We start from the raw sequence: 16432 nt of genomic DNA, 5'->3' as shown, positions 1-16432 counted from the left end.
ATTCTCTGATATAGCAAATATATCAAATAACCACACAATTCTATTTTTGCCACTTGAGTGTCTCTACTTATAGTAAAATACGGGAAGTTCAACAGCTATTTACCACTTTTGAAAGTTGCATCAAAATATTTTTATAAAAGAGAACTGTAACTCTGTATACAACAAAGGTTCCTCTTCTGTGCGTGTGTTCCAAAGTACTGTCACTAAGTAGCTATAGAAATACATATAAAATGAGATCTGTTCACTCTCCTAACAGCCTGCATTTGTTTTTGTTTTTTTTGTTTTAAATATCTTCACTCAGCTTGTTTCAGTATTCTATTTATTATAGTAGAAAATTCCCTCCTCTTTTCTTCCCAGCATTTTCTAGACCCTCTCTAGATCAGTGGCATTCTGTCCTTCACAATTTGTGATTCCCCTGGATTGTTTCAAGTAGAAAAAAAATATATATATTTATAGAAATGCCTATAAATAATGCCGTGATGTTCTGGTGTGCCATTCCTAGTTATTTCCATTGATTCTTTAGAGGTAACTAATGAAGACCCTTGACGTTGCTCAGGCCAGTACAGTACAGATTTGGAAACTGCTGCCAGATCTAGGTCTTTTAAATGGGTAGATCACAGTCAGATGTCAAATTTCCTCACAGATTTTGATATATCCTTAATACCAAGCTTTTGTTTTTTAGCTGTGAGTGCAAAGATTTTACTGTTTGATATGTAATGCAGATACATACCATTTCATACATGTCTACCAATATCTGGGGAACCTGAGCTCTTAATCCTTGCTATGGAGCTTTTGCTTACTGTTGCCCCTTAGACACCCTGGATTCTTTCATTGCCTGACCCACATGCAGCCTGCCTTTTCCCTCATATGCTGTGAAATGGCTAGCATGATATGGCCTGCTTCCATAATCTGACTGGCAACCAGGAGGTTAAAAGGATATGATTAGTCCCTAAGCTTATCCCTTTGCAGCCTAAAAGAGGCAACATTAAAGGGAGTTTGAACCCAAAGGGTTTGTTTCAGCTGGAAATTTCAAAGCTTTAATGTTTTAAATAGGCATGCAATTTTCTGTCCTTGGCTCTGCTTGCATGACTTCAAAATCCCAGCTGAGGTTATGAAGATTTTTAATACCACATTCCACATGCTTTCATCTCACCTATTGTCAATTAAAGTACACTTGAAATACCCCATAATCATGAATACAAAAGATACCTTTCTTACTTGCTTTTCTTCTTTAATCATATTTTGAGGACTAGATATTAGGAGAGGGATGCGTCGTAAGGTAGTCTCCCTGATGTATTAGTCAATTGGAGAGGACTGCATGTTTAGCGACTAAATAGAAATGGAATTTGGGGTGGTTTTTCTGTTTCTTGTGGAACTACTCTCTTTTAGGCTATTGCTGTGTTACCTCTTCCAGAAAGATTAATCTCGTTGTGCCTGTAAAATTGCTTTCAAAGAATATATCTTTTCCTGTGGAAAAAAAATGATGGTATTGAATAATAATGTTTGTGCACTGGTAACACATGGATATAGAATACATCAGGAACAAAGTTAGGCTGTTAAATTCAACTTAATGTTGATTTATTTACTCAGTTATGTTACCGGTTCTCTTATTACTTTATCATTTGCATTCTTGATTACAAGAACGTATACATATCTCTCTAACTGGTAGGACTTCAGATTTGCCAAAGATAAAGGAAACTTTCCTTGATGTTAAATTTTGCCCTCTCAATTTGAAATTGAGACACTTAAACAGTAACAAATTGTACCAACAGGAAATCAGCTAAAGTAGCAGAATAGGTAATATAAATCAGTTTTTTTCACACTTCTTACTGTGATGAGATTTAATTCTTTGCTGAAATACAAGATCTGATTTTTTTTCACAGAGTTTTAGATAAAAACATGTACAGTTCTGATAACTTCAAATAATTAAGTTTCAATACTTTTTCAAACAACAAGTGTTCCAGTTTTATAGCAAAAGAAATATTTATGCAAAAAGCAAAGGTCATAAGTGTTAAGGGACACTGAAAGGTATCTGGAATAAAACAAGTAATATTAAAGAAACCTATTAGTATCCTTTACTTCACTTCCCATCTTTGCTGTTGATATGCGTTTTAAATTAAATGTAAGAACTCAGCATAATTCAAATGACAATATATTTTATTCAGAAGACTAAGTGGTAGGTAGTGGCAATAACTTTTATTGTACCAAAACAGTTGAAAACAATAGATTTCAGTTTCAGGCACCTGAAATAGAAATGTCAAGCGTCAAGCTAACTACTGGTTGAAATTTAGTATAGTTTCTGAGAGATTAATTAGATACTTAACAGTCTGACCATCTCTGAAAGCCAAAGTTAGTTGGTACCTATACTGCTAAGATGATGCCAGTCATTAGGGAGGAAAGAGGGATATTAGCCTTTATAAGGTAAAGAGAGAAATAAGGAGTTTGTAGTTAGCTGGAGTTGCTACCACATGCTGTGTAGTCGATTCCTTCCATTGAATTTTTGTTCTTGCATACACATCTTTCAGATTTTTCTAGGCTGCCTAGAGGCAGAGCCATTGTGTAAACAGCTGATATTGTCTTAGTTGTGATTAAAACAGAAGTATGCAGTCTGTAATACATTCTTGCAGTTGACACATTTTATATGTGGGATAATCAATCGGTGAGTCAACTGGGCTCGAGTCCCACCAAATCCTATCCCACCCATTTTGTCATTTCCTTGGCTTCCAAAGGATAACTGAGCATTACTTGTGTAGGTGGTTCTTAGCTTCAAAGGGACTCTGAGTGACTCCTCTCATCTGTCACACCTCCCTGTGGACACGTCCAGGCTGTTCAAGTTGCTCTTTGCTCTGCAGCTGTCTGGAGACACCATCTGCTCTAGCGAGTCCCCTGGTCACTTGCCTTTGGCTTCCCTTCCTTCTCTAGGCTGACAAATTCAGATATGGATAACACTATAAGCATAAACACACTGTATTTCTGTTTAATCATCCATGAAAGCTTGAAATACTGATACAAATTCAAATAGAAAATAGGGACCCTTGTTCATCTGTGCTAAATTACAATTTTTCTGTGATGATTAATCCGTGCCTTACCTCTGTTTTATGGAGTGAATCTACTCCATTTATTTGTTGATTTAAATTTGACCTTCTGCCCTGGCGAGCCTTTTCCATGCCCAGTGCCCTCTGGTGAAGAACCTTTTCCTGACTTTCAACCTGAGGTGGCTCTGTGCTGTTCCCTTGGGTCCTGCTGCTGTCACTAGAGAGCAGAGCTCAGCACTGCCCCTCCATTCCCCTCGTGAGCAGCAGTGTTACCCAAACCTACACTCAGTGCTGGAGGTGAGGCCTCACAGTGCAGAGCAGAATGGGACAAAACCCTTTCCATCACCTGGCAGCAGCACTTGGCCTGATGTACCCCAGGGTTCAATTGGCCACTTGGGCTACCATGACACACTGCTGGCTCAGATTCCGTGTATTGCTATTGCTCTTTCTTTGATCAGCAGATATGAGTCTAGCGGTTACCAACCAAAAACTTCTAGGAAAGCCATTTTTTTTACCCTCTTTCATTATTTTCTTTTATGATAAGCTTCCTTGAGTGATTTAGCAACCTTTGCCCATATGGAAAGGTGATAAAGGAGAATTCCTTTCAGCCTCTCTGGCAGCCTTGATCTGGGCAGTCAGTGTAACATAAGAAAGAAGCAGATGCCACTACACATCTCAGACTGATGCTTCTCTTATAATTACCCAACTGTCTGCAAACCATTCCTGTATGAATTATTCCTCTGCTCAAGTATACTTAGATGCCTTGCATCTCCTCTCATGGTTTCTTATCACAGTAAGTGTTTTCAAGTGTCATCCAGGGTTTTCCCTCAGTCTCCCTTTCTTTGTCCTTGCTGCATGGATCTCTAAAGGCCCTTTTGAGGCTGCTATCATTTGTTGCCTGAGAAATCTATGGGGAGCAGCTGCTGATAGGTCCTTTCTTCAAGTTCAAGGGCACACAACAACCTGTTACTCCAATTCCTGCTGGATTTCTGGGAGCATCTAGAAACGATGCCAGATGCATAGGACTGCGCTTGGCCTGCAGTCCATCTTAAATGTGAAGTACAGCTTGCTAAGGGCCATTACTTGAAGCAGTAAGAGCTTGAGTCAATTCTGGTTTGTACAGATGTTGAAGAGCCAGCATTAGCAGTAGCTACTTTAGAGGTTCTGTACCAATATATGCTTTTCTTAGTTGATCTTGGAGTGGCCGACAGTGATGGTGCAAGGGTTACTTGGTAACAACAGCACAGTACAAAGCAGTGCTTCATATAGGAGTAAACTTGGGGCACTGCTTCTTTCAAGACTAAAACCATAAAGTATTAAGCCTTTGGTTCTGTTGTGGCTTAATCCAGCAGGGAGCTCAGCCCCACACACCAGCTTGCTCACTGCCCTGCATTGGGGTGGGAGAGAGCATGGGAAAAAATGGAAGAACTCAAGACTCGACATAAAGACAGATTAATAGAAGGAAAAATAATAACAACAAACAAACAAACAGAACAAATTATGCAAATGCAATTGCTTACCAGCCACTGACAAGATGCTCAGCCAGTCCTTGAGGAGGGGCTGCACCCTTGGACAACTCTCCCAGCTTTTTGTTCAGCATGAACAATATTGGATAGGATGGGACTTCTCTTTAGCCTGTTTGAGTCAGCTGTCCTGCTTCTGTCCCTTCCCACCTCTTTGTGCATCCCCAGTCTCCTCACTGGCAGGGCAGTGTGGGAAGCTAAAAAATTGTTGACTCAGTGTAAGTACTGCTCAGAAACAACTAAAACATCAATGTATTATTAACATTCTCATTCTAAATCCAACATACCAGCCACTATTGAGAAAAAAGCTCTGTTTGGGCCAAAACCAAGACAGGTACTGATGTTCTTGCTGAAGATGAAACAAACAGAACATCTACAAGGTTAGGGAGACAGAAAAAAAAAAGCAACACCTTTGTTCTTTAAAAGTAAGACTGACAACTGTAGTGCTTTGGTATCAGCAAGATGGTTATGTTTTATAAAACGGTTTACAGACTTGTCTCTATATTCTTTCCTCTGTACACCACATCCATTTTACTGTTATTTGATGCATTTTAGAGCAAGACTGTGTCATTCACAGTGCTACCAAAATATTCTGTCAAAGCTCCTAGCATAATCTGATTAAAAATTCTTGTAAGGTTTGTTTGTTCAGAAGCTTCAGTTCTCAATTTTGAGTAAAAGTAAATGTAATCACTGTAGTAAGCTAAATATGAAAATTAGCATTTGTCATTGATACTCACAAATCATGGCTATTCTGTGGTGCAACTAAGATAATTTCTGTGTCTACAAAGTCACTTTATTCTAAATATAGCATTTTCTAAAATAAGGTTTTCCATCTTAAAATGCATTTAATTGTAGTAGGCTTATGAAAAGCTTTCTGAAATCATCTTATATCAATACGTCTGCTAATACTGTGGATCTTATTAGATGGAGAAGAGATCAAAACACAGCTGTTAATATTAAGAAGTATAGAAGACTTACCCAGCACTGTGGCTTATTGAAAATTATTACTTATGCACATGGCAGTGATTTTTTCCATGAAAGAAAAGAGGTTTAATAATATTAATGTCAACTGAAGAAATAGGAAAGAGTCTTTTTCTGTGTATAAAGTGGTTTTTCATCTTGTTGCAGCCAAAGTTGCTTTCCCCTACATCCAATTTCTGATGCAGGTAAAGTGAAAAGAGGAAGAGTGCTCTCCTGAAATGCTGGGAGGAAGGTGACAAAGTGGCTCAAGAGATCTCCTTCTCATTTCAAGAGATCTCAGTTTCTTTCTGTCCTTCAAGTTATTGTATACCAATCAGTAATTAAATTTATGTATTTTTTCCTGCAGTATTTGTAAATCTTGCAAATGACATTTTTTTTCCGTAGGAAGACACATCAAGATGTATTTTTCAATGTGCATTTCAGAGTTAGAAAGGAACTCTTGCTAAAAGTGTGTTAAAATATTTAGCAATCAAATCCGAGCTTATTTGGTTCACCCTTTGATGCAGTCCAGGTAGATGTAATAAACACAATACAGTACACAAAATATCAAATCCTATTAGCAGGCAGAGCTTGGATTTAGCACTACCCTGTGCAGCTTCTTGGCAACCCTGAGATGGACAAATGTGGGTTTATGTGTGCTGCAGTGTGCCACATGAATATGGAAACTCCTATCCCTGCAAAGATCTCGGATGTGGCAAGGAGTAAGGGAACTAATTAGATAATAGCTAAATGATCTATTCATTTCAATAAAGGTAGGTCATAATTCTCTTAATTTATTTCACAGAGAAAACTAATTACTTTTAATTGAGTAAGGACAAATTACGATGGCTTTTTTAATGAGTAAGTCCTACTTATTTCTGCCCAGAGACTCAAACATTGTTTTACAGAAGAATAATCTTTTGCTTTTGGCAGAAACCCTTATAGAAAAACATATGAGAAGGCCTGTTTTCATTTTTTTTAATACTATCAACCTCAAAAAACTTTCTTTGGGGGATTTTAAAATTTATTACGTAAAAATATGGCTTTTTGTGAAGCATTCAAGAAATTAATTGACATGAAACAATCGCAGTTGCCCAGATAGCATAAAAATGGAAGTGAATTGCAATAAGAGAGTTTAGGAACAGAAACCTGACACTACAAGTGAAATTGCTGAAGTTCTTTGAATAATCCTTTCAAGTCTGCTTTCATAAATTCAGAAGATGCTGTATACATAGTGCCTTCAGGCCTTTTTTTCAGTTCTTCCCTTCATAAAGGAAAGATTTCTCACAGAAGGAGAGGAAGCACTCTGCCTTTTGATAATGATGGTCTAGGGAGAGAATTGAAGTTGCCGCTTTCTATCACCTGAATTACTGCTGAACAAATAATAATGAACAGCAGGTACATTTTTTTTCTGGATTAGTACTTCCATCAGCCACTGTCCTCAAACTCCCTATTAATTTCATAGTTATGAAATAATAGCAGTCTGGAGCAATTTCTGTTTGGAAATATGCTTACCTGACACTTGTTGGAAATTCATGATAATGTCCAAATAACACAGTCTGTCTGTTTCTCATACCATAATAGACCTTATCTTTTTGCATGGATGTCACTGTTAGGAATTTAAAAACTAAATATTTAAAGATATCTGATGAAAATTATTTTCTGCAAATTGCAAGCAGTCACTGGTTTGCTTTTTCTCTGCTTCCCTGCCTTTCACTTTATTATCCCAGTCTAACTTCTACTTTATCTGCTTGTTAAACCATCCCCAGCATTGACATTTCACCTTTTTCTCTGCAGCAGACTATCAGCCTGCCTTTATCTCCGAGCTTAGCAATACCATCAAAGAAAAGATTTTTTCATACCCAGCATATTACATCTTAGTTGTATTTTATAATATTATCTAGTATTCATTCTAATCCATTAATTAACCCTAGAATCTATTTGGAAAATAGATTCTAAGATGTCTTTTAAAGTAATAATTAATAATCCTGAACTGTGTCATTTTATTCATTACTTTTACCCATAAATAAATGACCAAACATGACTTTCTTCTTATAAACCCATGCTGGTTCATGTTTTCCACATAGCAGACACCCAAGTGTAAAAAGTCTAAAATGAAAAAGCATAAAACCAAGTCATAAAAATAGCAAAGGTTTGAATTCATGAGCTTGAAAATTATGAAAATTGATTATCAGGTAAACTAAACCGAGTTTGAAGTTGGTGATGTAACAATGGAGATTGTATGCAAGGTATGCAGAGAGAAGGATCAGCTTTATTCAGGAACACAGAATTTATTCTGTAGTTGAGACTCAAGTGGTCTTAATAGGCTTAATAAAAGCTTATTTGAATGATGGAATAAGAATATATTAATGTATGTTGAAGCATAAAGGGCAAGGTCTCTTAATGATGATGTGTGGAATGGTCTGTAATCATAATAATTGTCATGGAAGATTTTTAAAAGAACTACTAGCTAAAGTGGTAAAATGATCTGAAATGCATGCAAGGTGATATGTTACTTATTTTCCTGGAGATCAGTTCTGACATAAACCATCTGTACAAATTTATGAATGTTTTTGTCTTTAGCCCGTATATGTCGTCACAGAGAGCTCTAGTTTTCTTTAAATATTTGTATCGTTGATGGAAGATTTATTGCCTCTATATATAGTTATAAAAGATACATGAAAACATTTTTAAAATGCCACGTGAATCAAAACTTCTATTATGTTCTAACTGGATTAAGATGTAGTAGCTTTTAAAAAGTACTAATAATTTAATTATCAATAAATATTTTTATAATAACAAAGCATACACAAACTTTCATTGCATCAATATTTCTGCTTTCTTTTTCCCCCAGGACACAATATAGAACTATGATAGCAACCGGAGGAGTCATAACAGGACTGGCTGCCTTGAAAAGGCAAGACTCTGCCAGATCTCAGCAACATGTGAATCTTGCTGCGGCACCAGCTTCTGAGGAGAAGAAACCAGTCAGACGCCGACCCAGGGCAGATGTAGTCATTGTCAGGGGCAAAATTCGACTTTATTCTCCATCAGGATTCTTCCTTGTTTTGGGAGTGCTTATCGCATTCTTGGGAATTGCAATGGCCATCCTTGGATACTGGCCCCAAAAGGAACAGCTTTTGGCATCTGAAGATAGTGTATCAATTAATGAAACCCAGGTCCTAAGAAACCAAGGAAGCATTTTACTTCGTTTCTTTGAGCAGCATGTGCACTCAGATAAGATGAAAATGTTGGGCCCTTTTACCATGGGTATTGGAATCTTCATTTTTATTTGTGCAAATGCCATTCTACATGAAAACCGCGACAAGGAAACAAAAATCATACACATGAGAGACATATACTCCACTGTAATAGACATCCACACCTTGAGGATCAAGGAACAAAAGCAGTTGAGTGGTGCCTTTGCTGGTTTGTTAGGGGAAGGAGAACTCAGGCACAGTGGGAGCTTGTGTGCATCCCGGCTGGCCGCTAACACAGTTGCACCTTTCTCTGGCTTCAAAAGTAATTTTAGAATGGATAGTTCTGCTGAAGAAGATGAAATTACTCTAAATGAAGATAGGACCACTGCTAGCCTACTACCACCTCTGCTGACTGACCAATCTGGTTCAGTCTTTGGACTTTACCCTCATTCCAGCAAGGCTCCAGATGACAAAAACACTAGTTCTATAAAGTGTGAAACAAAATCCATTGTATCATCTTCCATTAGTGCTTTCACACTGCCAGTAATTAAACTGAATAATTGTGTTATTGATGAGCCCAGTATAGACAACATAACAGAGGACTCGGAGATCTCAAGGAGTCGGTCCAGAAATCTCTCGATGGACTCTTTGGCCATTCCATTAACTGACACCAATGAATCCTGCAAGCCGGCCATGCTACCACGACATAATTCATTTGTGGACACTCAACACGACCAGTTCAAGTCTTCTGTGATCCTTGGACCAAGCACAGGAAAGCTTTTATCCCCTGGTGCTGCCAGGAAACAGTTCGGTTCCAACACATCTTTGCATCTTCTGTCTTCACATTCAAAGTCCCTAGATTTGGACAGGGGTCCATCTACACTCACTGTCCAAGCTGAACAAAGGAAACATCCCAGCTGGCCCAGGCTGGATCGGAGCAACAGTAAAGGATACATGAAATTAGAAAACAAGGAAGACCCAATGGATAGGTTACTTGTGCCACAAGCAGTGGTAAAAAAAGACTTTACCAATAAGGAAAAGCTTCTTATGATATCAAGATCTCATAATAATTTGAGTTTTGAACACGATGAGTTTTTGAGTAACAATTTAAAGCGGGGAACTTCAGAGACAAGGTTTTAATATTTCAGTTGGAATCTACAAGATATCATACAGTATTTAAAAAAAAACAAAACATTTTGACAAGTGTTTCCTTTTCAGTGAAAATTGTACAAGCCTGTTTTTAACCAAATGCTTAATAGCATATTAAAATTGGCTTGTGCAAACAGATCTTCATCTTCGTTTGGCCAAGTTTTTTGTCATAGTATCATACAGTTGCAATATTGTACATTACCAGTGCTCAGAAAGTTTTGGTACAACTGTTCCAAATTTTTTCCAACTCATTTTTCCTTATGTTCTATATAAGCATGTTAGTTTCTATCAATTTGACTCCAGAAGCCTGCATTAGGATAAAAGTTCAACTCACTTGTAAGTTCTGTTTATTGAACGACTGCAAGACTCTAAAAATTGTACTCATGGTCTAGAATGGGAAGTGAGCCGCAGTACGTACTGGAATTGTTAAATTCAGGCCTTTATTCTAGGTGTTGTCTTTCACATATGATACATCTCAGTAACTACAATCTTGCCACTGTCATTGTGAGAAACTTGTTTACATATTGAGGTGGGTGGTTAGAGAAGAGTGGGTATAATTAAAAACATTTCTGTGAATTCATTGTTATTGATCAAGTTGAATACTAGTGTTGTGAATTATTTACTATGCTTTGTACAACAATGTTTCTACATACATTATAATTTATATAGTCCAGTAATTCCAGGAAAACATATTAAAGAAATCTAAAAATCCTTCTGGGGTTAGCTCTCTAAAGCACTTTGATTGGCAGCAGTTTTAAAATCAAACTGAATTTTAAAATTTAAAATCAAACTTGGATTCATTTAAAATCATAGGAACATAATGATAACATGATTTTAGAAATGTGATATATAGTAAAATGATTGTGACATAATTATGAAGAGAACAATGGAAAGTGAACATATTGCCTCTCAATAGCAAGAAAATAAACAACTAGATCTCTATGGTCAAAATAGCTGATACAAAGCATACAACTCAATATGCCTACTAACACAGTACAAAAGCCCCTTGCCTGAATTTTGCTTTATATATTTCACATAATTATTGGCATGGTGGATCACTTAAAGCTTAGCTGGAGTAATTTGCATTGCAAGATTTTGCAAAAGTGTGTGACATTTAGAACGGTGTTTTTCTCATCAGAGCAAACTTCTCAGTTGGCAGTTGTAGGCTGTTCATAAATAAAGTGAGAATTTGAGTGTGCATACCAGAAAGTTTTCATTTATTTCATTAAGGTATTTAGGCTTTAATCCTGCCATGACTGCCGTGATAGAGTATGTCAGTTCTGGTTGCAAGGCTCACCTAGCAGGATGTTGGTCTTAAACGGTCATTTTGGATATATACTCTTAACTTAAATGCTCAGGAATTATTTTAAAAGGCTTTTCCCAAAAAGAATCAAACCCACAAAAATGTTGTTGTACTTCAGTTGGTTATGAAAGATCAAAGATAAAAATACTCTTTTTTTTTTTTAATATTCAGCTCCGAGTTTCAACTGCGCAATGTTTATGTATCAGGAGCATTACTTGCTCAGTGAATTGAGGCGTAGTGTTAACTATTAGAACCTCAAGCCTATATATTGTAATAAAGTTGGCTAAATATTTTGCTATGAAGCTTTTAATAACTTTCTGGTTTGTGTTCTTAAGACATTTGCTATTTTTTGAAACAAAAATAAAATGTGTATCTACGTATCTGCTGTGAGACATTTTTTCCTCAATAATCTCAATTCTTCCATATCAAAGTATTATTAGGTATTATAATTCTGTAAATAATATTATGCTAATTATATTAGCCTGCCACTAGGTATTTGACTATGACTGTCAGTAATACCTCTACGTGTGTATAGGCTGACTTTACTGCTCTTCTGATACTTATTTTTTTAACGTAGTATGAAATTTATTCAAAATACATTTGATAGAAGGAAACTTTGTATTAAAAGAACATCCTGTTCTGTTTAGTTTCACAGTAAGGAAGCTTAGAAACATGGAAACTACTACTAGACACAAATGATGTAAACTTTTATTTCATGAATAGCTAAATTAAAAGTCTTAGCTTGAAAGACTGTTTTTTGCTCACAGTTGTACGTGAGAATAGTTCTTTTCATAGGTATGTCAGGTCTTGGGCTTTTAATTATCACATTACGTTATCTGGTACTGAAAAGCTTATGACTTCAGAAAAAAATACCTGCTTGGAAAACCAAGGTGAAGTAACTGACTTAAATTAGCAAGAAATTGAAATAGCAAATACAAAGAAGTTGTGTGATTGACAAACTGACTACAGAAAGATTCCCAAATTACCCTAAAATGGAACATTTCATTCAGATAATGACATACAGGATAAATTCCAGAAAGGATCTCATCTATTAAATATTAAGTAAATGATAAGTTTTTTACTTATTTACTTCAAAGTAATGATAACCTTGTTTTACTGGCTTCTCAGATCCCAGACTTTAAAGATGTGTGCCAAATCATTCGTAAGGCATAAAATCTAAGGTGCTAAGTCTGATGAAAGGTATAATGTTTTTAAAAAGTTTTGCAGGACTCTCTTTCTGCCCAGATACACTAACCACAAGGTTAGGCATCAGTCTGGAAATGAAGGGTATTGCATCTTTCCGTATTCCTTGAATGGTTCTGACTCAGTGTCTAGTCAGAAAAACTTGTAGACATTCAAGAGGTGTGATCACTAACCTTCATATGTAGAGGTCAGAAACCTCATGAGGTGCAGCGGTCTGAACTCTCTGTAGCCCAAGTTCAGATGGCAAGTAAGGACCCTGGTGAAGACAGGAATGTGTCCTAAATCTTGTTATCTTTAGAGCATAAATGTCATATTCACTCTCTTGCTGATTCAGTTCACAGACTTTTTTTATGAATGTTGCTCCTTTCTGTTATTGATGCTCTTTGCAGCCCTACAGTAACAGTACAACTGCAGGATGAAATAAAAGCCCAAGACAGGAAGTTTTAAAGTAGCTTTCTTATCAGGGAAAATAAATGTACAACTGCACAACAAGCCTTTACATGCAATAAGAAGCTTAGCCTTGTATCTGGCATTCTGAAGACGTTATGTTACAGCATTTTGAAAATATTAATCCAGAAGAAAATCATTCATGTTGTACAAGCAATGAGCTCAGCTCCTTCCTCTGCATAAGACCATTTTAAAAAAAATGCACATTTTCTTTCTCATACATAAGCATCTTAATCAGTTTGTGGCTTAGGGTGATGTTATGATCTGTCTCTTCCTCCTGACAAAGCTCATCGGGCAAGATATCATTAAATAAAGAGTATAGCTGCAGTGATGGAAAAGAAAGGCTGAGTTGTGTTATCCCTTCCAGGATTGCTCCCGTTCTTCCCGTGGAAGTGCTCACTGGATAAAAACCTTGAAGCAGGGCCTGTGCTGTAGCCACACTGATATTTTAACTGCTCCCCTGCAGAGCTCAGTTCACTCTCCCTGGGAGCCAATAAACTCAGCTCTTATGCATGGAGTGGAATAGAGTTCAGCAGCTGAGGCTGTTAAGCACACCAGCTGCAAATAATATGGTTTAATAAAGGGGAAGGTCTTGGCTTGAGGCTTCTCAGCAGCAAAAGGACTTTGTATGGTGTTTCTTGTCCTGACAGTGTCTCTGATGCTTGTGCTGTGTAAAGGATGGAAAGGCAAGCTGATGTTCACCAATCTGGTTCTGAAGGGAAGTGGAATGTAATGTTATAAAAGCAGAATTTTTGAGGCTACTGGCTTTGGAGGTAGGCATTTACATCTGTCCTTAATCATATACTAGACAGCTACCTAATTTTGGTGCAACTATATTAGAGAGACTTCAGTAGATGCTGATTTTAAAATATAGCAATGCTAGTCCTTTAGTTTTCTCCTGAGTGAAATTTGGGAAATAGTTTTAACTTGTAGCGTGTCTTCTCTCTGAATAGCTTTTAAGGTAGATTTTAAACTCCTGGATTGCTTTAGTCTTAAATTCCTACAGATATGTTTGCTCTTTCTAGGAGTGTTTCTATGGTCCTTTTTGGGAAATTCTGCTTTCATCTTCCTAGCACTACCTTTTTTTGTTGTTTTTGATTTTTGTGCCGAATATAATATTATCGTGAATAAGTAGAAATACTTTAGTAGGACTGTGTGCATGCATACATGAAAATGCAAATGGTGTAAGTGGTCTATTATAATACTTCAATCAGTGCTTCAATTAGTATGACGTAGCTATGCATAGGCAAGTTCATGCCCTTTGTCAAAACCAAACTGGGGAACGAATTAGCTGCAGTTATCACAGATACCACATGTTAAACATTCAGTTGACAGTTATTAATACTTTCATCAATGTTGCCTGTGTGACATTGCTGAATTGTGTTTCAGGACTCAGTATTTTGAATTAACCTTGCTGGAATACTTTATAAATTCAATAAATTCCAGTCAGTCAGATTTATCTCAATGACAGCAGAATTGCAACCCTAAGCGTCATAAAGAGTAGAAATCTGAGAGTTACATTTCTTTATTTTACAGTGGTTTGTTGACATTAAAGTATTGGAACACATTGAATGGAAAGCAGTATATCTATTTGTTGTTAGTTCTAATTCTGGCAGATGATGCTTGCTTTGTCATTTTAAAAATTTTATCTTTAATTTCATTCCAACAGCCAATTGCTAGGCTATTCAAAAAAAAAAAAACAAAAACACACACACACACACAAAAAAAAAAAAAAAAAAACCACAAAAAAACACAAAAAAACCCATACCTGGAATAATCTTGTAGGTATTGATATTTATTTCTGGGGATTTTCTATTTTTAAATTTTTAAATTCACCACACTAGTTGCTCAGTTATCCTGTGATTCACTGTAGAACAGCTTAACGCAGATCTTTCTATTCTCAGAATAGTTTTATGCTATGTAGGAAATATTTGTTTTAATCTCTGAGTACGCATTTTTTCACTTTTATTATTAAATTTCAGCTCATTAAGACAACTCAGTTTTCCTTCTCATCACTCTCTTATTAACAGTACATCTCTACTCAGGCTACATTAGCAGTCAGTGCAGCCCAACAGAGCAGATCTGCAGCTGGAGATGGGGTCCCACTATCCACACCATATGCATTTCAGAGGGTTTTCTTCAAACTAGCTCCCTCCTGGTCCTGTTAGACTGAATGCCCACTGTCCACTGAAACATGTCTCATGCTCCTGGAACACATCTTGTTTTCCTCTCGCAGGAACCAAATCAATGCTATGAGGTTGTTCTTTGATGCAATGCCACATCCTCTGAGGCACCCAAGGCCAGGTTGGATGGGTCCCTGGGTGGCCTGATCTGGCGGGCCGCAGCCCTGCACATGGCAGGGGGATGGAACTGGATGGGCTTTAAAGTCCCTTCCAACCCAAGCCAGTCTATAATTCTGTGATTGCGTGAACTGAAGTGTGGTACACATGTCATATGATAAGATTAATTGCATGATGGATCCCTGAAAAGCTCCATTAATTTCCTCACTGAAGCCTCGTGATATGTACCCCTACCAGCCCATCTTGCCACCTCTGAATTTGACAGTGAATAGTCAGCTCATTTTTTTTCTCCAAATTCTCTTAATTTTCAGTTTAGCTAATAATTTTCAATGTATTTCCAATGTACCATGTATCAAGCCTTTTAGAAGACAGATATTACATATTTTACCTAGAAAATTGTTATTATTTCAAAAAATATTGATTTAATGTTATATGATCTGTCTTTGACACATCTCAGCACTTGATCTTATTCCCCACTCTCATTCTTAGTTTAGGTCTTTGTCTTAAGCCTACGATCCTATCTGGATCAGGCTTATATGTGTCCAGATAGCTCCTGTCCTTTTTTCTGCATTCTGTAAATGCAGTTTAAAAGATTACTATTATTACTATTTTTCAATAATTATTGGCTTCCCTCTCTCTCAACTCACTTATTGAAATTCCGTGCAATGATGTGTTTTCATTTGCCAGTTTCTTCAGGCATCTGTAACAGAGATTATGTGCTTCCACAGGGTGAGAGCATTCAAGGCTTTAGCGTTCTCACGGGTGAGGATTTACACATCTTCTATTTTCACATTTTTTTTTCTTCAATTTTTTCACACTTTTCTATCTGCCGTTTCCAGATTTTTTTCCTGTTATTCATTGTACCTTTATGCCATTTCAATAGTGCACACAGCTGAAAAAAAGAGACAAAGTTATCACTTAGGTGTAGGCTATATCTGGAATGAGCTTGTCTCTTTTTATGTTTTTATGGATTTTTTTTTCTTTTGCAGTTTCTTTCTTTTTAAATTAGGTTAAAGGGTAGTTAGGTTTTCAATTCTTTTCAGAAGCTTCCTACAGTGAGGGTGCATGTTTGTATCTGTTGGTTTGAAAAATGTCTCCTTTACCTCAAATCCCCAGCCTTCTTGTCTGGCTGATTTCAATAATTTATTTTCTTCTGAAGTTATTAAGATTTGTTCAGCTGAAATCAGCACCTTACTTGGAGTCCCTTATAGTTCATCCTTGTTGCTTGAAGTTAATTGGATCAGCTCAGGGGTACTTGAGTGAGTGTGTAGGAGCATCTTGTTTATGACATACCCAGCACTTCACAAAAGCC

The 16432-nt window shown here is 36.8% G+C and overlaps 1 protein-coding gene and 1 long non-coding RNA gene across 3 annotated transcripts in view; one reads left to right on the top strand and one right to left on the bottom strand.

Moving 5' to 3' along the window:
* The window catches only part of TMEM200A (transmembrane protein 200A), a 52043-nt gene extending 40493 nt beyond the window's left edge, over nucleotides 1-11550 (top strand). For both annotated transcript variants that reach the window (XM_031610454.2, XM_090135798.1), the window contains exon 2: nucleotides 8373-11550. In XM_031610454.2, coding sequence (XP_031466314.2) covers nucleotides 8389-9858 — 1470 coding nt within the window. In that variant the 5' untranslated portion in view covers nucleotides 8373-8388 and the 3' untranslated portion in view covers nucleotides 9859-11550. The remainder of the gene's footprint in view (nucleotides 1-8372) is intronic.
* On the bottom strand, nucleotides 2835-16313 carry LOC149919049 (uncharacterized). The gene is made up of 5 exons (XR_016464366.1): nucleotides 16224-16313; nucleotides 15768-16012; nucleotides 12547-12629; nucleotides 4556-4755; nucleotides 2835-2923 (listed from the first exon to the last, which is right to left on the bottom strand). It is a non-coding gene; the product is annotated as an uncharacterized LOC149919049 (long non-coding RNA).
* Between the last annotated feature and the right edge of the window lie 119 nt (nucleotides 16314-16432).

Source organism: Phasianus colchicus, chromosome 2, assembly GCF_987193195.1.
Source record: "Phasianus colchicus chromosome 2, bPhaCol1.hap1.1, whole genome shotgun sequence".
In the NCBI taxonomy this organism is placed as follows: domain Eukaryota; kingdom Metazoa; phylum Chordata; class Aves; order Galliformes; family Phasianidae; genus Phasianus; species Phasianus colchicus.
Note: the sequence above shows the minus strand (reverse complement) of the source record. Positions and strands in the feature narration are given on the sequence as shown.